We start from the raw sequence: 22,696 nt of genomic DNA, 5'->3' as shown, positions 1-22,696 counted from the left end.
GAGAGAAAAGGTTAAGAGAGCTGTTTGTAAGTCCTTCTCCACAGGCTCCAGGGTGACTTGGTAGCAGCCTATAAGTATATAAGGGGTGTGCATCAGGACCTAGGGGAACACCTGTTCACCAGAGTGCCCAAAGGGTTGACAAGTTCCAACGGTCATAAACTCCTCCAAGACTGTTTTAGGCTGGACATAAGGAAAAACTTCTTTACTGTCCAAGCCCCCAAGGTCTGGAATAGACTCCCTCTAGAGGTGGCGCAAGCACCTACTCTGGACACTTTTAAGAAGTGTTTGGACGCTTATCTTGCTGGGATCCTTTGACCCTAGCCAACTTCCTGCCCCGGGGGCGGGGGGCTGGACTCGATGATCTTCCGAGTTCCTTTCCAGCCCTAACGATTTGTGAAATCTATGACATCTATATGCAGCAACAGCACAGTCATCAGCATACTGACGTTCCACAATCCACACTGATGTAACTTTGGTTTTGGTACAGAGGTGGGAGAGATTGAAAAGATTCCTCTCGATCCTGTACTCGGTGCCAATGCCATGTGGCAGGCAGTCATGGATGAGCATCTTGATCACTGCAAGAAAAATGGAAAGCAAAATTGGTGTGATCATGCAGCCCTGTTTGATGCTAGGTTAAAAGACAAAGGGCTCTGTAGTGGAGCCACTGCGTAGGATGGAGGCAGTCATCTGGTCATGAAGGAGTCTTAGGATGGTGATGAATTTCCCTGGGCAGCCAAACTTCAGCAAGGTCTTCCATCGAGCCCCAGAGATAACAGAGTCGAAGGCTTTGGTAAAATCAATAAAAGCCATACACATTTGTTTTAGTCCTCTGAGGCTGTGATGTACTCAAAGACTTCCTTAATGATTTTAAACATATAAATATTTTACTTTAAACAGGCTGGGGAGGAAGGGACTTTATTTTCATGGTCAATATGTTCTTTCGTAAAGAGGGAAAAATAATAAATCAAGTTTCCTTTCCAGGTCCTCATTTCTGGCCTGCACACCACCATTTGGAGTGTTTAGGTTTTTTGTTTTATTGAATGGATGGTAGATAGAAGATGTGTCTTTTGCAAATAAGTTACAGTAATTATTTTACTTCTAACTGATGTTATTTTTGCCAGTTAACGGACTCAGTAAATGTTGGCACTGTAGCATTAAGGATAGCCTACCAAATCAAATTTGAATTCAGATTGAAACTTTTATAATACCAAAGAGCTCTAGGAATATTGCCAGGAATTAACCCCCCCCCCATAAAAACATACTAACAGAAAAGCCAAATAAAAAACAAAATATGCAATATCTGCTTTTAAAACTCTGCTGCATCATGTTGGGAAATGGTGAAAATGATGGCCCTGAGACTGAAATTGGATGCACATACATGATATGCAGTGCAAAATCTTGGTCATAGTTTGTAAGTAAAAGAAAGTAGAACATCAATCTTGAACAAGGTAAAATTAATAAAATAAACAGTAAAAAAGACTTGTTATATTTAGGGCATATTTAGATTAGCAATAAAATGCATCTGTCTTTTATTTCCAAGAATACAGTTCTCTTCAAATTTAACAAACCAATGTTAAACCAAATTTAACAAACAACTCACAAATTGGTTTATTAAATATATCTATAGGGAGTACTTTATCCATGTTCGAAAAGCTATCATCTCCAGGTTGCTAAGAAATAACCCTGAAAAAGATGCAAAGAGACTCCTTTAATTCTACCAGAAACTTTCCAATTGCTATTTGTTTTAAGCGGAGGGAATTCAGATACGATGGAGAATACTGTCTGTTGGATCTTAGACCTTGTGGATCTCAGTGGTAGTTCTGCACCTTCTGATATAATCTTAAAAAGCCACCAGTGAAGTGCTGACCAAAGCAGACCCTACTTAGCTTGTTGAGAGGGGGGAGGAGGGGGGAGGGAGTGTCATAGCAACCAAGTCATTATCTCTACATAGACTTCTGTCACAATAGGAGGGAAAGATAACATGTTGCCAATCTTATCACTCTCTCCAGTGACCTGAATGGGAAGAGGCAGGTGGAAAACCACCGCCTGTGATGGGGGATCTACCAACAGCTGTAGTTATAGACAATGGGTCCGGGCTGATCAAAGCAGGCATATCTGGGGACAAGGAGCCTCGTTTCATCTACACCAATGTGACAGGACGGCCCAAGGTCAAGGCTGTGATGCTGGGGGCTGGCCAGAAGACCCTTTACATTGGAGAAGAGGCACAGGCCAAGAGAGGGATCCTCTCCATCAGGTATCAATAAAGGCATGTACAAAGCACAGGTACAAGAGGAGAGCAAACTAAGGCAGGGTCTTTCCCCGTTGGTACTAGAGGGGGACAAGGCAGGGTGGAAAGAAGGAGATGGCTAAAAGGTGTTAAGCAGGGAAACAAACCAAGTGGGATATGTCCACTAGACACCAAGGAGGAATGGGGGCTGTCTCTGCCCACAGAAGAGATGGCTCCCAAAACAGTGGACAGGCTTTTCCCTAAGCTTTTCTTTGTCAGGTGCCATTACCACTGTGGGAGGGAGGGGAGTGAAGTCTCACTAAATAAATGTAGGGCAGGCTGGAACAGGGGGGCTGGGATCTAAATAAGGGGGAAGCCAGCAGTCCTCTGCCTTGGCTTTCCTTTTGGAGAGAGTTTGGAAGAGGAAGAATTGATTTATCCTAGCTGAGTTTCATATGTGTGAGTTACTGAAATGTTTGATCCTGGCAGGACCTGCAGAAGGGACAGGACTAGGAATCTGGAGGGAGGAGGAGGAAGGCAGCTGCTGCCCTATGCAAAATGAGACACAGACCAACAAGTGAGAAGTGGAGCAAAACTAGACAGAAGAAAAGAAACCAACACCCCCTCCCCCCCGAAGTGTAGAGACTGAAGAGAGAAAAAGTAGTACAGGAAAGGGAATGAGCACAGGCTGATGCTCCCAAACCATCAGTCTGATAGTTGCTGCAGCAGATCCTTTAAGGACTTTTGCAGCTGAGCTGTGGGGATTGCTGGAAGATTGGAGGTTTATCCTTATAGCCTGTAACGCCCTCCTTGTTCAGCCACTAAAAGTTTTGCAGTGGCTCACTGGTGTTGCAAACTGTTGCAATTTCACTTCATTGTGACAGGTGAACTCTTCATGCATCAGGCATGTTATAGGGCTGAGAGAGAGCAAAAATGTCACCATTGCCCCGTCCCGCATTGCATCTGCACACTCTAGTAGGAACATTCTGCTTCTGCAGTGTCACACACAGTGTTCCTCACTTCAGTCTTGTGTGGAAATACTGGAGCTCCTACGATTTTATGCACAGGAGTTTTCTTTTTCTGAAGTGAGATGCCTACACTTCCCTTATACAGAGAGGATGAGCAAGGGTAATGAAAGTCATTCATAGGCATAGTACCAGGTTTTTCTACAGACAGTAGCAGAAGTACTTGAAGCTGCAGCTTTGAAAAACAGAGGACAAGTGGTTTCAATCCTCCATTTCTTCTGCCAGTTTCCGGCAAAATCAGTTGGGTTCTGCTTACTGGTGCCCAGAATATTTCCTGAAAGTCTGGAAATGAATGGATCTGGCATTAAAAAGTTAGTATATTAGGTACAGACAGACAGACAGCAGAGTGCCATCAGGTTGAGTGTGAGGCCTTCACAACCTTGGCAAATGTCAACTTGCACAAACTGCTGCCTGGAGTTCTCAGCTAGGAACTAAGGGATTGCAAGAGGATGCATGTGGCACATGCCTGCAGGCCAAGCTCTTTGCCTTCCAAGTAGCTCCTTGCATTCATCCCTCCAACTCTCCCAAATATTCCTCCTCAAAGAGGTCTGTATGCCCCTCATTTATCCTTCCTCATACCAGGTTCTCCATTTTCCCTCACCACCTGTGGTTCAGCCAGCACTCCCACACCCTTTATAGTGCCATTACGTCCTCTTCCCATGCCACTACCTCTGTGTTCATTTCTGTTCTCTTCCAGCCCCCTTGGGAACCAAGGGGTCCATCCCTTTTAACTTGACTATATGCAAATTACTCTATCCTCTCCCCTTACCAGAATCCCCAAGTCTTTCTTCCTTCAGTCCCCTTTCTTCCCACATTGGGGTATATTTTCTGCCCTTCCCTTGGGTCCTTTATTCTTCCTTTTGCCCAGCAGGGAAATCATTCTGGGCATCTGCATGTTAATCTCTACTGGGAGAGTAGCTTGAGTCAAGATAAAGCAATTGTGCTAGAAGGCACTGGTTGCTACAACTGCTTTTTGTGATCTTCAGGCAATTGTACAACTGGAAATTGTGCTCTGCTTAAAAAGAAGAAAAGGGCTTCATGTGTCCCACTTCCGAGATTCCAGTTTTCCCCCAAATCACAGGGTTCTGCCTAATGATGTATAGACCATCTGCTGACATTCTGGAATTGGTTAGCTGCAGCTTGTGGTGAGTGTACCCATTTTACAATGGAAGCTCAGTGTGTAACACGCTGAATTGTTTTATAGAAAGCACACTCTGTCCCCATTATAGTTTACTACTCTCTACCACTATTGTAAATTGAAAAGATTCTGTTCTCTACTGTGGCTATAGTGAAATGGGAAGGTTATGCATATGTAGGGACTAGAACAGCAGTAAGGGGAATAAAAGGGGGACAGGAAAAACTCTGGGATTAGGCAAAGCAATGCTCCTAAGATATGATGGAGAAAAAGGAGCACAAAAGGAAGAATCACAGAAGGAGAAGCACCAAAGGAAAAAGCATCAGGTGAGGAGGCAGAACGTCACAGAGATTTGGAAGAAATTAAAATAGAAAAGGAGAATGGCAAACTGGAGATAACAAAGAAAGAACAAGACAGAAAAGAAAAGGAAAGACAAATGCAAGGACTGCTCTAGCCTTGCCCAGATGAGTTTGTGGTGCTATCTTACATCAAACGAATGTATTGATCATTACTTCAAGCTAATAAGTGGGAGTGGAAATGCTAATCTAGACACTCGGTAAACTTTGTTTTTAAACCCAGAACCTTCTTTGCACCACACTTATGCCGTCACTTACACCAGTTGAAACAGAGTGCAAAATAGGCAGAAAATTCATAGGTAGCGTTTTTCACTTAATTTGCCCAGGTACAAGTGACTGCAAAAGATTCAGGGCAATGGCAGATCTAGTTCTTTGTTTCTGTTTAGGGCATGGCTACTTGAATACATGGGTGTGACATAAGCTAAGATGTGAATTTATATCTCGGTGGCTATAAATTGTAACAGCCTCCAGGCATGTTCTGGCCCCCATGGTAAATGCAAGGTAACTTGTCCCTCAGCAGAACTGAAATAAGATACCTCATGTTTCCTGAAGAGGAAGAGTGTGCACGTGGGATACATTTACAGAGTACCTGACACACCGTCTGTTCACACCCTTACTTCCCAGTATCTTGTTTTTTTTCAGACCAGAGCAGTGAGCTCAGCAAAATTTGAAGTATTACTTACTATACATAAGGCACCAGCAATGTTTTAATCACCTTGCCATCTAGCCCTCTAGAACTGAAGGGATCAACACGGTGCTTAGGAGAGTGCTGGCTTCCAGTATACCACATGGGTCCCAGTGTTACTGGAGCTGATGCTGTTGAATTTTTGCAAGGCTTTCATAAGGCTAAAATCCAGTACTTCCAGCAGGCTTTAATCATTGCCCTTTACCTCTCACATTCTGTCTGCAATATGCGTTTTATAACACGCTGTATCTGGGAAGCACTTAGCAAGGTTGACCTGATGAATGGGGCTTGTGTGGGCACTGTGGACACGGTGACCAGAGTAGGGGAATGCTGCCATTTTATTTTATCCATTTGACCACCTGTAGGTACCCAGTGGAGCATGGGATTGTTACATCCTGGGCAGATATGGAAGCTGTATGGAAGAATGTCTATGATAATGACCTGAAGATAGCGGCGAGTGAGAGGCCAGTACTGTTGACTGAGGCACCACTAAACCCACTCACTAATCGAGAACATATGACTAAAGTGCTCTTTGAGCGCTTCCAGGTACCAGCCATGTATGTGGCTGTCCAGGCTGTGCTGGCTCTTTATGCTTCAGGCTTCACCACAGGCTGTGTGATGGACTCTGGTGACGGTGTCACCCACATCGTACCAATCTTTGAGGGCTACTGCTTGTCCCACGCAGTTCTGCGACTAGACGTGGCTGGCCGTGACCTCACAGACTACCTGATGCGGATTCTGAAGGAGAGCGGTATCTCCATGGTCAGCACAGCTGAGAGAGAAATTGTACGGGACATGAAGGAGACCCTGTGTTACGTATCCCTGACCCCACTGGAGGAGATGACTAAAAAGCCTGCTGAGGTGGAGAAAACATACAAGCTCCCCGACGGGCAGGTTGTTAAAGTCCATAATCAAATGTTCCGTTGTCCTGAGACCCTCTTCCGCCCATCAAACATCGGTATGGAGGCACCAGGGATTGACAAGCTCTGCTTCAACTCCATCATGAAGTGTGACATTGACCTGAGGACCTCCTTTTTCTCCAACATCATCTTGTCTGGTGGTTCCAGCCTCTTCCCTGGCCTGCCTGAACGCTTGCACAAAGAGTTGGTTCACATGGTCCCCGCGGACACGGAGGTGAAGATCATGGCTCCCCCCGACAGGAAGCTCTCTGTTTGGATGGGTGGCTCCATCCTCTCTTCCCTCTCGGCCTTCGAGAAGATGTGGGTCACCATGGCAGAGTACATGGAAGTGGGGCCTAACATAGTGCACAGAAAGTGCTTCTAAAACCCAGGCGCTTTTAAGGAGATCTGGCCAAACGTGTGATAAGAACAGAAAGACGCTCCGCAGTGATGAGCCCAAAGCAACAGTGGCTTATGCCATCAAGTATTGCTTTGTGAATGACTTAATAAAACAATAAAACTCAAGGTGTGCTTGTTCAGGGACACTCCTTCACCAACAGGTCCTAAATGGGCCCGGCTTTTATGCAGATGCCTTTTCCCCAGGTCAGCAGCAAGCAGCTGAGATAAAGCAAGCAGCATGGGCTGAGGAAATATCATCCCTGTCCCACGCGGATTTCTAATGGAAATTGCTATTTGCCAAAATATCTTGCCAGGCAGGAGCACGGGCTACTGGTGCCACCTTAGTCAGGGGGGCATATCCTCCCCCCAGCGACCAGGCAGCGATGGGGGAGGCGGTCCCCCATGGTCAGTCTCGCTGACAGAAGCGGCTGTGGTACTCCCGGAAGTGGTTGCGGAGCTCGATCCAGCGCTCCCACTCCCTGGCCCGGGCTCACGGAGGGGGGGGGGGAGAGGGGCTCCAGCCAACCCCCGAGGTTCCACTGGGGGGGCGGGCCCAGGCGCTTCCAATCCTCCCGCCAAAGCGCCGTTCCCGCCCTCCCGCCAATAGGAGCCGAGAAGGCGCGCCGGCGGCCAATGGCGCGGCGGGAGGGACGGGGCAGACGAGCCTTTATAAACGGCGGTTGGGGGCAATAGGGGGCAGTGCGGCGGCGGGGCAGGGGGCGGCGCTTCCACTCTAACCCTAACAGGCGCTGGGCCGCTCCCCGCGTGCACGCGCTGTTTTCCTCGCTGACTTTCAGCGCGCGGCGGGAGCAGGCCGGAGCCACCAACCAAAAAACGTCAGCGCGGCGCCGCCCCCGCCCGGCCGCCGGTCCCCCTGGCCCCTCCGCGGCGGTGGCGGCTGCATCCCACCCCCGTTCCCGTGCCCGCCGGGGCCGCGGCAGCCGGCCCGCGCCACTGCTGCCGCCAAGAGTCCGGCTCTGCGCGCCCCGCGGGCGGCGGCCAGCAGAGCAACGGAGCGGCCTCGGCCTCAACCCGCCGCCCCGAAGCTGTGGGGCGCGCGGCGGCCTCTGCTCCGACACGTGCTCGTGCTGTGGGGGGGCACGTGCCGACCCCGCCCTCCCCCTCCGTGCGCACGTGGCCCGCCCCTGCCTCACGGTGCCCCCCACCTCTGCCTTCACAGGGGTGCCCGTCTCTGCCCCTCTTCCCCTGAGGGGTGCCCGTGCCTGGCAGGGAGCGCTTGGATCCAAGAGCCCAGCGGCGCAGGTAGGAGCAGGGCTTGGGAGCACCCTTGGAGCACAAGGCTTCCAGGAAACGAGACTCAGGGTGATTTGTTGCCTTGTGAGCGGTCGCACGTGCAAGCGGGTCTCCTGCGCGATGAGCGCCAGCCCCCAAGGAGCTGTGGGTACCTTGGGGGAGAGCGGCAGGTGGAGGGGAGCAGCTGTGATCCCCGCAAGCCGAGCACGGAGACCTGCTGGGAGGTAACCGTGTGTGTTGCCTAGAGGTGCGCTGATAGCCAGTCTGAGACCTGAGCGGTACCCATAGAAAGAAAACTGGCTGCATCAGATAATGGTCTGATGGCCCAATTGGGCTGATAAAATGCCAGTGCTGCGCTGCCTCCAGATGTAAGTCTGGTGTGGTGGAAGGGGCGTGGGGGGTGGCTTCTGGAGCCGTGGCTCAGGGCACCTCTAGCTTGCACCTCAGGTGTGGGGGGGGGGGGGTGGCGTGTGTCCCTTGGGTCTGTGTGGGGCAGGATGGGCTGGAGTTGGGGCTGGGCTCAGAGCAGGCGCTGGGAGGATGCTACTTGCACCCGTAATTTCATCCAGCTATCCAGCTTAATGCTGTATCTTCACCCACATGCCAGAAAGAGTTGAGGCTGTGCCTGGTGACAGCGGTGCTGAGATACAGCACCCTCCAGTGTCACCGGTGCTCACTCCGATCGCAGCCCCCACCAAGAAGAGCCCTGTGCGGATCTGGGGCAACCCCCATGCCCTCCTGGGGTGCAAGCAGCAGTGGGAGTCATACACCCCCTTCCCACGAGCTGTAGCTCCAGCCCCTCACCTTGCCTGGGCAGCACCTCCCCCCTTCCTCACTGCAGGGGGCATTGATGTGCCCCCCCGCTTCTCTTCCCCCCCCTGCCCCCTTCCATCACACCAGACTTACAGCTGGCGGCAGCTGTATCAGAAATCAGATCAGTATCAACCAATATGCCTCCTTAAATATTGGCTATCAGTATTGGCCTTAAAAATCTATTGGTGCCCCCCTAGTGTTGTGTAAGGATGAAGCATGGGACAAGTGTAAGATCTGTCTGCTAAGCAGACAGGTAAGTAGCTGCGTGTTCCAGGACCCAAGCTGTGCTGCAGTTTTCTTGTTGGTGTCCTTGTATGGCACCTTGTTCTTAACCTGTAGCCTCAGTGCCTACTGCTGTTTTGTGTCATTAGCAGGCAGATCTTGTGGACCTGATGGGTGGTGTGGACTCTGTGGCCCTGATCACACGCCACCCTGATTCAGCTGTGTACTGGCAGGATCTGGTGTGCAAGGCCAAGTTCTCTGGTCCAAGGGCTCCCCCACAAGTTCAGAGGTTTGACATTGGGGACCAGTAATGAGCACTGTCACTGCTCCCCTGCTGCCAAAGTTCCTGACCCTTGGGGAGCCTGTAGGCTGGATGATACAGCTCCATAGGCGGGGGGTTGAGAATCCCTGTCCTAAATTAGGTGTACACCTAGTGGTCTCTCTCTAACTATTGAGGAGGATCACATTTCCTGGTAGGTCTTGGCTTGCTGTCACAGACACTGTTCTCAAGCGTTTGCCCCCGGGGTGGCGGGGGGGGGACAGCACTGCATTTAAAAACAAGCCCAACTCATTTCAAAGAGGAGTGGGGGTGCTTATCAATTAGTGACTCAAAACATGACTTAAAAAAACCAAAACAAGCCCAATTCTGCTTATTATAAGCAGACTTGGTAACGCTGATCACAGAGCAACAAATGGCCTGAATTCTACTGCAGTTACCATCCATCATCCAGTGGCTGGTTGCCTTACACCTGATCCACACTTACCTTCCCTTTGGCTCTGCAGTTCAGTAGCTTAATAGATGTATGAGGGGTGCCACCTAGTGGCAAGTTCTTTCTTTACATCTAAAGGCTACTTGCATGTTGTTTGAAAGGGAAAAAAAATGGGTCAATAGGAAGAAAATTGCCTTATGTCCTCCATCAATAAAATAAAAAGTAAGAGCCCTGTGCCTTTGAAAATGCATACAGCACTGTCTGGCTTGAGTGTTGGTTATATGTAGCACTTTATGATGAAATTGTTCTCCTAAATGAACACGTAGTTTTCCCTTTGTTCTACACTGCTTTTTTTTCCCAGAGTAACAATTGTACATGCCTTTGCTTTAACTTTGGTAAATAATCTTTTTGTTTTCTCAGCTATAGCTGTCCGTTCACAACAGTCAAATAATTCTTCTAGGACTTGCTGCTACTTAAGGTGTTTTTTTGGGTTTTTTTAAACATGTAATAAAATGTACCCAAGTAACTTTTTTTTGTAAGAAGGGTTCTACCTTCTCTCTTTCAGGAGTTTCCTTTCTCTTCCCCTGTTGTCACAGCAGTTAAATAGCACTATGGAGAGCTCTGGGTCATATCCATTACTGTAGTAATTCTCTTTTAATGGGGCTGAAACCAAAGTTGACTTTGGCCATTATTTTCAGTAATAATAAACCTGAAACTCTAATGTTTTTGAATGCATGTAGGAGTTTATATTCTGCACATACAATTTTCACAGACTTCACAGCTTTACAAAACTGGGAAATCTATTAATTCAGTTTTGCTTTCATTGGATTATGGCAGTAAGCAGTTTTTGTTTAATATGGCTTCCTTGGTACATTATTGCTGATGAGTACAACAAATATAGCGGGGGAAAATTTTCAGCAACCGCGGTTGCGCTGCATGCAGCTGCTTTCCCGGCCTTTTTAATGTTTTACCACAGAAATGGTTCTAAAAAGCACTACTGTGGCTTTTCAGGAATCAAAATAACTGAAGCTCTCAGCAAGTTTTCCCCTTAAGAGTCTAAAACTATTTGCAAGTGGCAGCCACTGCAGGGAATCAAAGAAATCACTTTTGATGGTTCTTCCCTTAACAAAACAACTGGCAGCAAACAGTACCTACTGAGAGTCTGCAACTTGGGGAAACGGGTCTGCCAGAGGGGCATCTCCTACCTTATGTCATGTTCTAAGTGTATTTTATTCAGTGCTGAACATGTGAATCTCATTAAGTTTCAGGTTTTTTTGGTTTTGTTCTTTTTTTGTAAGATGGTTCTCTCTAAGATTGCACCTACCTTTATTACAAGGTGGGGGCCCAACATTTTGCACTTAATGAAAGTTGTTCTCCTAACTTAACTCTGCACCCTCTCTGAGTGCTCCCCCTCATTCTCTTCCCCTGTCTGATCTGTTGCTGTACTTTCTGCTCCCTGCCCTGTCTGCCACTCCTTGCCCCATCTGTGTGCTACATACAAAGGCTGCCTGGGTTACTATGGTACGTGTGCTTGGGGTTGGCCCACCACTGCCTCAGTAGGTATCTAGGCTACCCCCTGTTGACAGGTAAATGCATGCAGTTGCTCCACCCCTTTGGAAAAACTAAAATATGTGTAACTTGAGGTTTCATTAAATTTATCAGAGATGTGCCTTGAGGGAAACCCCATCTCCCTAAAGGGGGAGTTGCAAGCCTGTGGCTTTAAATAGGTAGATTATTGCAAAGTGATGGTAGACAGAAGAGTGCTGGAGGAGATGATGCAGCAGAAAGCTTCATGAAGATAGCTTCTCAGATGTGACTCCTTAGTCCCATAGCAGACTAAAGATAATTTGTTGCAATGCATTTTTGGAAGAAGTGTAAATGTACAATATCTAAAGAACAGTTGAATCAGTAGGAAGTACTTTATTGTAAAGAACAGTAGAATGCTATATAATAAAATTAATCTTACGGGTTTGAATAGTTTCTGTTCTCTGTGTAAGAGAAGAGAAGTGCGTTCCAAATATGCAGATATGTTTCTCTATTTTTACATGTTCTGGCTGCATCTTTTCCAGCTTTACTTTGTGACTGTGGGCCAAGGACCCAAGAACTATGTTCTGTCCCTGGCTCTGCTATTGACTCAGGACTAAAGTAACACAGTCCCATAACTTCAGTTCCCCTGCCAACAAAATATGAATGATAATGCTCTACCATGCCTCTAAAGGCTTGTTTACATGAAGCTGCACTAGCTTATCTTAAATTGATTTGGTTAAAATGGCTTCTATTTGACGTGTAGATCACCTTGTATTTATTGAAAATATATTACATTAATTTAGTTTGTACCTGTTTAATTTACTGACACGTGGAAGACTACCAAAAGACTGTTTCAAATCTTTTGAAGATAGTATCTACAAAGGGGTTGCACCATTTTAATGAATGAGTATAAAATCACTTAAGGAAATTGCATAATTTTTCACGAAGACTAACTTAAAGCACTTCAACCTGTGATTGAAATGCGTTTTGGAAAAGCTAAGTGTTTTTTGCTGTCGTGGTTGATGTAAATTTCAATAACATTTAAAAAAAAAAAAAAAAAAAAAAATCTTAAAGACCACGTACATTTAAACTTTTAAAGAACAATGCAAGCAGAATTTAATATTGTACTACAATAGTAAATCGTTCAACTAGTTGTTACTTGTGAGAACAAAAAGTATCTGAAAGAGAAATAATAGTTATTAAAGACAAAGAATGGTTTTATTCAGAGACTGTTTAACTACTGAAAGATCTGGCCAAACATCAGCAAAACTTTTGACCCAATTGTGTCTGCAGACTTATAATCAGCAGGTATATACAACCTAAAATGTAGTTGTGATGTCATCAGAAAAGCAATAAGAAAAACATCATAGTGATGTTTAGAAATAATCTTTATATGTAAAATGCCATGCAACAACATAATCTGTGCATATTTAGTGAAAACGAGGAACTGTTGAGGCACAGGTTTTGATTTCATGTTTATGTACTTTTTGTTTTCTACAGGTCTCCTTTTTCATCTTGAAGTGTGATTCAGGAAGCTAAAGCCAGAGGGCTGTGTACAGACTCAGTTTCCAGTCCCTTTATCAGTTGTCAGAGTTCAAATAAAGCTTCTTTCAGTGGAATTGCTGTTTCCTTTCTTTTTTCATTATCAAATTCTATAATATTTTATTCATATCTTATTTGATACATAGATATTATTTGCACATAAAATAAGCTACTTCGATGCTTTCTGTCTGGACTGTTGTACTTAAGCAAAATTAAATACTTAACATCTAGCAATTAATATCTTTGAAGTGCTGTGTGAATACTTGCGTATTGTCCATGGAGGGAGAAGCTGAGACATGGGTAACACCTTGGTGTCATTGCAAATCGCTTCAGAACTTTTATTTCCTTTGGTGTGGAGAGGACTTCATGCACAGAGAGGTTCAGAGACTTGCCTATTGCCACATGTCAGTTCCACAGTTAATGGGGGATACTTTTTTGGTAGTTCCTATTACCTTGTCCTGTGTTCAGTCCACTTGCCAATGGTTGCTTCTGTGGGTGAAATTTATTCCTGTGCAGAGGTTTAACAGTGTGTGTGTGTGTGTGTGTGTGTGTGTGTGAGACACGTGGGTTTTCAATAATAAATAACTTCTGCACAACTACAAAAGTTGGAGAAAGCAACTTTTAGAGTTTACTGCAAATAAAAATACAATAAAATTAATATTTCTATTGGGCTTTTTAGCATCAGATTTCATTTAAGTCTGGGACTAAGGGTGTCTAGCTTCATGCGTGCAACAAGTGCAGCTATGAATGTTCAGACTAATAAATTATTTCTAGTAATACAGGCAGCCCTCAATTTGCAACATTTTGAGTTACAACATTGTGCACTTACAACCTTTATAAATTGACACAGTTTCAACTTTCTGATGTCAGTTTCAACTTTACAATGCTTGATCTGATACGATACTATGCCAGCAAACAAGCCTAGAAAAACCTGCAGCCAAGACTTGAGAAGAATCCAGCCAAGAATCCTTCAAAAAGTCCAGCAAAGTCTCCTCAAATAAGTCCTTCCAAATCAATATGATTGCTATTTACAGTATAAATACATTAATGTAGCTATATCATGCATCTATAATTGATTGAGTACAAACTTCTTGGTTATTTTTGGTGAAAATAGGGTATTGGGCCTTGGTTAAGGAGCCAATCCCCCATTTGTTATGTTACTTCCTATGAGAAAATTGGTTCCGAGTTACAATGTTTTGACCTAAGATGTGGTTTTCAGGAACCAAGTGTCATAAGTCCGAGGACTGCCTGTATAAGGCCTTAACATAAAATGGTTTAAAAGCAGAATAATCTTAATTTTGTCCAGAAGACTAGTAGAGCTATGCAGAGCTCCACAGAATGAACTTTATAATGTTTATGAAGTTTTGGGCTTTACGTTTTAAATCTATGCTCTGAAGTAAGACGGTCTTCTCTGGGCATCTTAGCTGATCCACCATACATTTTTTCTAACAGTAGATGGCAATATCCGTTCACCTGTAAAACCACAACAACAAAATATAACCCAATATGGGATTTGATGTGCAAGTATTAAGAGGTTCACTGAATGAAGTGAAATCATTCTATAAAATTATCATTTGGAATTCTAGGTCCAAAGTGAAACTATTTATATGTATCCAGATATTCAGTGATGGCAATTATTTTTTTCAGGTTGACGACTATAATGTACCTAAACACTGGAGTTTAGATAATCTTTTCTTACAAATCGCCAGCGTAAGAGATTAGATGGATGTTGAGTTTTTCCGCAGGACACCTCTTGAAAATTCCTGTGCAGTAGAATACCAAATTAAGTATGTGTTTGTATGTGTATACATGCAGCAGCTCAGCTTTGTCAGCTACTACCAAATGCTGGTTGAGAGTTAGTGAGCTCATATTTTTGTCTTTGAGAACTTGGTTGTCTTTCATAGTTTGTATCGCACTTCAGAAATGTGTAAAATGTACTTCAATCCAGTTTGGAGAATAGGATTTCCAAACCATTAACTTCAGGATTTACTTTGACAAATTAGCATTTCAAATCTTGGCCCTATTGAAATTGATGGCAAAACTCCCATGGACTTCAGAGGCCGGGATTTCACCTGTTATAATTAATAATGTGTTTAGACATAAGATATTTTTGAAGCTTTGTACTGAAAGTGAAATTCTTGAATCTATATTGAGTTAGGTACCTAAATTTGAATGACCTGACTAAAAAATGTACAGACACCCAATGATTTCTCATTGCCTAGCAGCCCTATAAATCCAAAAACTTTTATTTAGATTCCTAAGTATGATTTTAAGAACATAACACTATCCAGTGCAGCTCTAAAATAGCAGCCAGTATATAAAATGTTACTTGGAGCCCAGATCTATTTTTTCCTATTTGTTTTTCTGCTTAAATAATTTAACCCTTTCATTCTTTGTAATATTCACATTGGGGGGCAAATCTGATGTCAGAGGCTTGTGAGTGGTGGGTGTAATCACCTATAACTCATAAATACAATAAGGTCACAAGAATTTGATTCTCTTATAAATTTTTCAAAATGGCATCCAACCTTGTTAGCATATAACGGGTCTCAAGGCCAGCACTTTTCTAGCACTTTTTATGAAGGCTACCAGACGTGTGGCTGTAATAAATTACGGATTGTTCATAACAGGTTTTCTACAACTCCTGTTACTTTCTACAAATCTTCCTTTGAAGTATTTGGATCAGAAGGCTTGTATTGCGTTGGTGTCATACTTTTTGTTCAATGTGTGTTGGGTGAGTTATGCAATTGAATGGCTTGCTGTGGGTATGGGAAGGGTGGGGTGGGGTGGAGGAGCGGTACAGAAGATGCACCTAAGAATTGGAAGATGCAAGGGCTCCAGTTGCCTGCTCTAATCCCTTCAATTTGGCTGCTGACTCTATAGTGCCCATCTGCTTAACTTCTCAGTTTCTCTGCCTGTAAAATGAGGAAAATTACAGTCTTTGAGATCTGCTGCTGAAAAGTGCCAACTATTATTCTAATCTGACCCAGGGCAAAGTGCCTATAGATCCCTGTTGTTTCCAGAGAGACCATGCTTTTAACGGTATGGATTTACTTCCTAGGGAGGGAATTCTTAAGTTCAGTATGAACCCAGTAAGCTTGTACATTTATTTCCATTTCCTTTTGCCTGCAAATCTTCTATGGAGTAAAAGTCCATCATTTCTTTCATTGGCTTAATATTCTTTTAAACAGCTGTATCATGGGATCTGTTGTACTTAGCTATAGTATGTCTACTGTACAGCCCATGGTTTTCATCACAGGAAGCAGCTTGAACTGCTTAGAACACATGGAGTATGATTTGTCTTGTTTTAGAACAGCTTTATGCTGTTTAGGTGGCTCTACTGCCTCTTCTGTGTTTAAAGATAAGTATATATAATAATAATCCTGAAGTTTTTATCTTCTGCATCATCAGTCTAGGCTGTAGTTACAATTTCACATTACACTCCTTCAGGAAGCTTTGAAAAAGTTTAGCATGACAATTAAGGGAGTGGATTGGCAAAAAACTGCTAATTTTTCTCCCTTTTCTTTCACTCTTATCTCAAATTCTCTTAGGTACATCTCTTTATCTGCATGTTTCCAAGAAGGTGTTCAATTAATAAGTCAGATGAATTGTGGCTGATAGAATCTTTTCATGTATTAATTTAACTCTTCTTTTTAAATGAAATGCCAGAAAATCACTGTTTTCATGTTTTCTGTATTCCAGCTGGATTTTTATAGGGTTGAAGTCGCATGCTGCAACCCTTTGATTCTGCTCCCAAGAAATTATCAGGGATTACAGTTGGGGCCTTTACAGGTAAACTGGGATTCTCACCGCTGGATTGAATAACAATTTCCTTACTTGTGTTGATTTTAGAGTGTTTTTATTTATAGCAAAAAAAGGTAGACCTGCAGTCTTGGGCATGTCTGATCTTGAGCTCCTTAACTAAAAATGTTTGTAGGTATTTTGCTGATCAGGTTCCTAAGACTGCGGCAGTTTCTGAAAAATGAGAGGGATGTAATGTAGTTGACAAACAACAAAACTAATTTTCAGTGAGCCAGTCATAAGACTCGTTCAAAGGCAGGGCTTATTGGCCTTATGTGCTAAACTGGCTTTTAGTAGTTACACAGAACAATGCTTGAAAACATTCTGGTTTTTCATTAGATCTGACCAAAATATGCCGAGTTTCCATCTGTGTTAATCCTGAAGCAAACTAAAATTTAAGATAATAGCTAAGATGAACTGATTATTAATAAATTATCTTGATTTTTGTCTATATTTTATATGCATCTGTCCTGAAACAGCTGTGACTGTCAGTGTGGGATAGGAATATAAAAACATACTTGGCATTCAGTGCAACTGGAGTGAAGGACTCTCAGAGGTACTCTTTCATTTAGTAAACTTGAAGTGTTTCACACTGAAATTCAGCATCAGTTTTTGACTAATGTTGAACTGAATTTAGGTAACTAAAGAACTTGGGAAAATGAAAAAAGGGGGAAAAACCATGAGTCAAATCTTTTGTACAGTCAAGTTGTAGACTTAAAATAAAAAATCCAGGTGAAACAGGAGTCTGGTTTAAGAGGTCTCTGTTCTTTATAGGCATGTTTTAATAATAGCTGCTGAAAGTTAATCTTGTGTAAAGTTCCATTTATGTGAACATTCCTTCATCCTAAATCACAGAGTTTGCTCTACACCCATTAAAGTCAATGTCAGAAGTCTAATTGACTTAACTGGGTGTAGGATCAGACCTACGCTACAAACAGATCCGTCTGTTGGAACAGATGACAAATATTGGGAAATGTGAAGTGGGACCTTGCTCCTGCATTCTTATTCAAACTTCTATGGGCTTCAATGAAGAATTTGCCTGAAACAGATTTGTAGAAAGAGTCTCTGTTAACTGTGCAGTCTAAAGGAGAAAACCAGTTCACTCTTCTAAAAACAGGACATGAGTATGTGTTTACAGTTCTTTGATACCTGTATGGAGGGTGATGATATCAATCTGTGATGGGATGTTTAGTTGGATGATCCTGACTTGAGCAGGGGCTGGACTAGATAACTGCATGAGGTCACTTCCAGCCCTACTTTCCTATACTCCTGTGAGTATCTGAAAGCAAGTGTGAGGCTATTAATTGGCTGGGGTGCTTGGGTGTTATGGGAGTGGTGCTATATTAAGGGTAATGCTGTCTTCAGTTAAGATTTTCTTCCTTTTTAGTACTTAAGGCTTACATGATATATTTCCAAGTTAATGAGTTTTTGTATGGTGGAATTTCATACTGTTTTAGAATAATAAATATTCAAATATGGAGGCTGGAGATGCCAACTGGAAATTTGCTGAGGGGATAGAGAGAGGGTGCAATTGGGAATAAGGCTGCTGAATGGCTCAGATATAATATCACCTACTTCTGAAGCTTTGTATGCAGGATGGGAAGTGCTATAACTGATTCTAAAACTCCTGGAGTCTGGCACTTCAGGATTTTCCTGTGTATTTGTAGGAGCCTGGCAGGCTGAAAGCTGTTCAAGGAAATATTCATAGATGTTTGAGTTGGAAGGGACTTCAGCAGATCATCGAGTCTGACTTCCGTCCCTCAGCAGGAAAGAGCGCTGCGGTCAGATGACCCCAGCCAGGTGCATCTCCAGCCTCCTCTTAAAGACCCTCAAGGTAGGGGAGAGCACCACCTCCCTTGGAAGCCCATTCCAGATTCTAGTGACCCTTACTGTGGAAGAAGGGCTTCCTGATGTCCAACCTAAATCTGCTGTCTGTCAGTTTGCGGCCGTTGTTCCTAGTTACTCCAAGGGATGCCCTGGTAAACAGAGCATCTCCTATTCCTTGCTGCCCCCGCACCTGATTAATTTGTAGGCAGCCAGAAGGTCACCTCTCAGTTTTCTCTTGCGGAGGCTGAAGAGATCCAGGTCCCTCATTCTCTCCTCATAGGGCTTTGCCTCCAGGCCCTGAACCATATGAGTGGCCTCTGAACCCTCTTGAGGTTGTCCACATCCCTCTTGAAGTGTGGCACTGAAAACTGGATGCAGTACTCCAGCTGCAGCCTGACCAGTGCCGCATAGAGGGGCAGTATCACCTCCCTGGACCTGTTTGTCATGCACCTGCTGATGCATGATAAAGTGCGGTTAGCTTTACTGATTGCTTCACCACATTGACGACTCATGTTCATCTTGGTGTCAACAATGACTCCGAGATCCCTTTCCACTGCTGTGCTGCTGAGAAGGTCATCCCCCAGCCTGTAAGTGTGCTGGTGATTCCTCCCTAGATGCAGCACCTTGCACTTGCCCTTATTGAACTGCATCCTATTCTGTTTCGCGCACTTTTCCAACCTGTCTAGATCTGGCTGGATTCATTCCCTACCCTCTAGTGTGTTAACTTTACCCCATAATTTGATATCATCTGTGAATTTGGGCAGCACTTTCCATGCCCTCATTCAAGCTGCTAATGAAGACATTGAACAACACAGGTTCAGGACCGATTCTTGTGCAACTCCACTGTCCACATCCTTCCAGGTCGATGCTGACCCATCCACCACCACTCTTTGGGTGCGACCTCTAGGCCAACGTGCCACCCACCTGACCATGTAATCATCTATGTCACACCTGCTCAGTTTATCTGTGAGAATAGGATGAGATACTGTATCGAAGGCCTTCTTAAAATATATGTAGATGACATCTACCTAGATTCTTGTGTCTAAGCATTTTGTGACTTGGTCATAAAAAGAAACGAGGTTACTCAGGCAGGATCTACCTGCTCTGAATCAATGCTGGTTGCTCATCAGTATCGTTTTTTCCTCTGTACTCCCACAAATGTGATCCTTAATTTTTTCAAACGTCTTCCTGAGGGTAGAGGTGAGACTAACCGGTCTATAGTGACCTGGATCCTCTTTCCTCCCCTTCTTGAAAATAGAGACCATATTGGCCCTTTTTCAGTCCTCTGGGACCTGACCTGAGTACCCAAGAGTGGTCAAACAGCTGTGCCAGTGGCTCTGCTATGACACTGGCCAATTCCTTCAGTACACTTGGTGAAGATCATCCAGGCCTGCTGACTTAAACGCATCCAGCCCCTCCAAGTGTCTCTTCACTAAGTCGGTGCTAGCAGTCGGTAGGCTGATGTCCTTTTTGTGCCTGTCTATGATCCAACTGGAAGATTTGTCCTGATCCATGTTCAGGAATACAGAGGCAAAAAGCTCATTGAGGAGCTCACCAATTGCCCTAGTTTTTCCTGTAGGGGTCCTATGCTACCCTGCACCTTTTTACTCCCTATATACCTGAAGAAGGACTTTTCATTGTCCTTAGTTTTTGTTGCCAGCCTAAGTTCTGTTTCTGCTTTGGTGTTTCTGCTGCCTCTCTGCAAGTGCAGGCCAGAGACTGCGTGCCATCAAGGACTGTGAGCAGGAGATAGACTCCTACTGCCAGGCCCTTCTCCCCCGGGAGCCGCAGGGGAGAGCTCCGTCTCCCTCCGCGACTAAGGAGGACTCTGGGACCTCCCGCTCTGCCCAGTCAGGGGCATGGACCAAGGTGGTTAAGGGCCCCAAGGCCCGCCGCACCAAGGCCACTGTCCCGCCGGAGCTTAGCAACAGGTTCGCACCTCTCGCAGCCCCAGCAGAGCCCACGCAGTTGCCAGCTCCCGCAAGCAACCCAGGCTCGACTGCAGCTACTGGCCCCGCTCTCCCCAAGACAAAGCGTAAGGTGTTTGTTGTGGGAGACTCCATCCTGCGGGGCACTGAGGGGGCAATCTGCCACCCCGACCCCTTAGCCCAGGAAGTCTGCTGCTTCCCGGGGGCCCGCATCCGAGACATTGCGGAGAGGATCCCGCAGCTCCTCCGGCCCACAGACCACTACCCCATGCTCCTTATTCATGAGGGCACCAATGACACGGCTCGGAGCATCCCCAGCCAGGTCATGAGGCGCTACAAGGAGTTGGGAGCGGGGCTTAGGGGTCTGGGAGCTCAGGTGGTGTTTTCCTCTATCCTCCCAGTCTCGGGCTATGGGCTGAGGAGGGAGAGGAGGATCCATGCGGTGAACCAAAGACTGCGGCGCTGGTGTTATCAGGAAGGCTTTGGCTTCCATGACCACAGCCCGCTCTTTGGAGAGAGAGGCAGCGAGCTGCTGGGAAGAGATGGCCTCCACCTCTCTCCCCTGGGGAGGAGGCTCTTCTCAGCCAGGCTGGCTGACCTGCTCCACCAGGCTTTAAACTAAGCCCGCTGGGGGATGGGGGAATTACTGCCCCTGCTGGCCCGCTGAACAGCCCTTGCAAAGCCAGCGGACCAAGGCACTTAAGGGGGCACTTAAGGGAGCTCACCCCTGCCCCAGCCCTGGCACAATCTGTGGGCAAGGCAAGAGCCCCCAAGGGCACACTTGCCTGCCTGTACACTAATGCCAGGAGCCTGGGCAACAAGCAGGACGAGCTCGTCCTCCTGCTCAATGCAAAGAAATATGATGTCATTGGGATAACGGAGACCTGGTGGGACTCCACCCATGACTGGACCATGGGTATAGAGGGCTATACCCTGTACAGGAGGGATCGTGTTGACAAAAGGGGCGGGGGTGTAGCTCTCGATGTGAAGGAAAGCTACGTGTCCCTGCAAGCTGATGTTGGCGACCGGCATGGACAGCTAGAGACCCTCTGGGTAAAAATTCGTGGGGAATTCGGCACAGGGGACACAACGGTGGGAGTCTACTACAGACCTCCCACTCAAAGTCCCGAGCTTGACCAGGAGTTTGCCCGGGAACTGACTGAGGCCACTTGCTCCAGGACCTTGGTTGTCATGGGTGACTTCAATTACCCGGACATCTCGTGGGAAGATCACTCAGCTAAATCTGAGTGGGCGCAAAGCTTTCTCTCATGCGTGGATGACCTCTACTTGACCCAAGAGGTCTATGGGCCAACGAGAGGCAAAGCGCTGCTTGACCTGGTACTGGCTATGGGGGATGACCTAATCGGCGACCTAGTGATCGATGGGAAGTTGGGTGACAGCGACCATGAGCTGATCACCTTCACCATCCACTGTAAAGCTGGCAAGTCAGTCAGCAACACAGAAGTCCTTGACTTCAGAAAAGCCGACTTTGACAAGCTCAAGAGGCTAGTCGGTCAGGCCCTCAGGGACCATGACCTCAGGGAGATGGGAGTTCAAGAAGAGTGGTTGCTTCTCAAGGAAGCGATCCTCAGTGCACAAGCTAAATCTATTCAACACGGAGGAAAGGCAGCAAGAAGGCACAGCAGCCCCCCTGGCTCTCCAGAGACCTAACGGACCTATTGTGGCTAAAAAGGAAAGCCTACAAAGGATGGAGGACGGGATTCACCTCCAAGGAGGATTACTCCGCGCTGGTCCGGTCCTGCAGGGAGCAAACCAGGAAAGCCAAGGCTGCAACTGAACTCCAACTAGCTTCAGGCATCAAGGACAACAAAAAGTCCTTTTTCAGGTATGTGGGGAGCCAGAGGAAAAGCAAGGGCAACGTTGGACCCCTGCTAAACCAGATGGGGCAACTGACAACTGACGCCCAGGAAAAAGCCAACCTATTAAATAGGTACTTTGTGTCAGTCTTTCATCAGTCACACAGGATGCCCATGCCTGCTATGGGACAGGGAAATCTGGGTGAGGGGGATCCCCTACCCTCCATCAATGCTGACCTCGTGAAGGAACACCTTGAGAAGCTGGATACCTTCAAGTCAGCTGGCCCTGACAACCTGCACCCCAGGGTACTCAAGGAGCTGGCAAGCGTCATAGCCCAGCCCCTGGCACGGGTCTTTGAAAACTCCTGGCGCTCTGGTGTAGTGCCCGAAGACTGGAAGAAGGCCAATGTGGTGCCGATCTTCAAGAAAGGGAGGAGAGTGGATCCGGCTAACTACAGGCCCCTATCCTGGGGAAGATCTTAGAAAAGTTTATTAAGGAGGCCATCCTTGCGGGACTGGCCCAGGCTAA

The 22,696-nt window shown here is 45.8% G+C and overlaps 2 protein-coding genes across 2 annotated transcripts; both read left to right on the top strand.

Annotated features, from left to right (window-relative positions):
- Positions 1-2,051: 2,051 nt before the first annotated feature.
- ACTRT3 (actin related protein T3) lies at positions 2,052-6,712 on the top strand. Its single transcript, XM_090051069.1, has 2 exons — positions 2,052-2,254; positions 5,794-6,712. The coding sequence occupies exons 1-2, from the start codon at positions 2,052-2,054 to the stop codon at positions 6,710-6,712; spliced, it is 1,122 nt and encodes a 373-aa protein (XP_089907195.1).
- Positions 6,713-6,894: 182 nt separating this feature from the next.
- Positions 6,895-12,871, top strand: LOC149863078 (uncharacterized). The gene is made up of 3 exons (XM_090054134.1): positions 6,895-6,930; positions 7,420-7,989; positions 12,753-12,871. Exons 1-3 carry the CDS (start codon positions 6,895-6,897, stop codon positions 12,789-12,791), a joined length of 645 nt encoding a protein of 214 aa, XP_089910260.1. The 3' UTR covers positions 12,792-12,871.
- The last annotated feature ends 9,825 nt before the right edge of the window (positions 12,872-22,696 follow it).

Source organism: Crocodylus siamensis, chromosome 6 (assembly GCF_052110815.1).
Source record: "Crocodylus siamensis isolate JL-2025a chromosome 6, ASM5211081v1, whole genome shotgun sequence".
NCBI classification, from domain to species: Eukaryota; Metazoa; Chordata; order Crocodylia; family Crocodylidae; genus Crocodylus; species Crocodylus siamensis.
Note: the sequence above shows the minus strand (reverse complement) of the source record. Positions and strands in the feature narration are given on the sequence as shown.

Coding starts and splice junctions, on each gene's coding strand:
- ACTRT3 (XM_090051069.1), top strand. CDS start 2,052: ATGGGGGATCTACCAACAGCTGTAGTTATAGACAATGGGTCCGGGCTG. Junction 2,255..5,793: donor AGAGGGATCCTCTCCATCAG/GTATCAATAAAG, acceptor GACCACCTGTAG/GTACCCAGTGGAGCATGGGA.
- LOC149863078 (XM_090054134.1), top strand. CDS start 6,895: ATGGGCCCGGCTTTTATGCAGATGCCTTTTCCCCAG. Junction 6,931..7,419: donor TGCAGATGCCTTTTCCCCAG/GTCAGCAGCAAG, acceptor TGGGGGCAATAG/GGGGCAGTGCGGCGGCGGGG. Junction 7,990..12,752: donor CCAAGAGCCCAGCGGCGCAG/GTAGGAGCAGGG, acceptor TGTTTTCTACAG/GTCTCCTTTTTCATCTTGAA.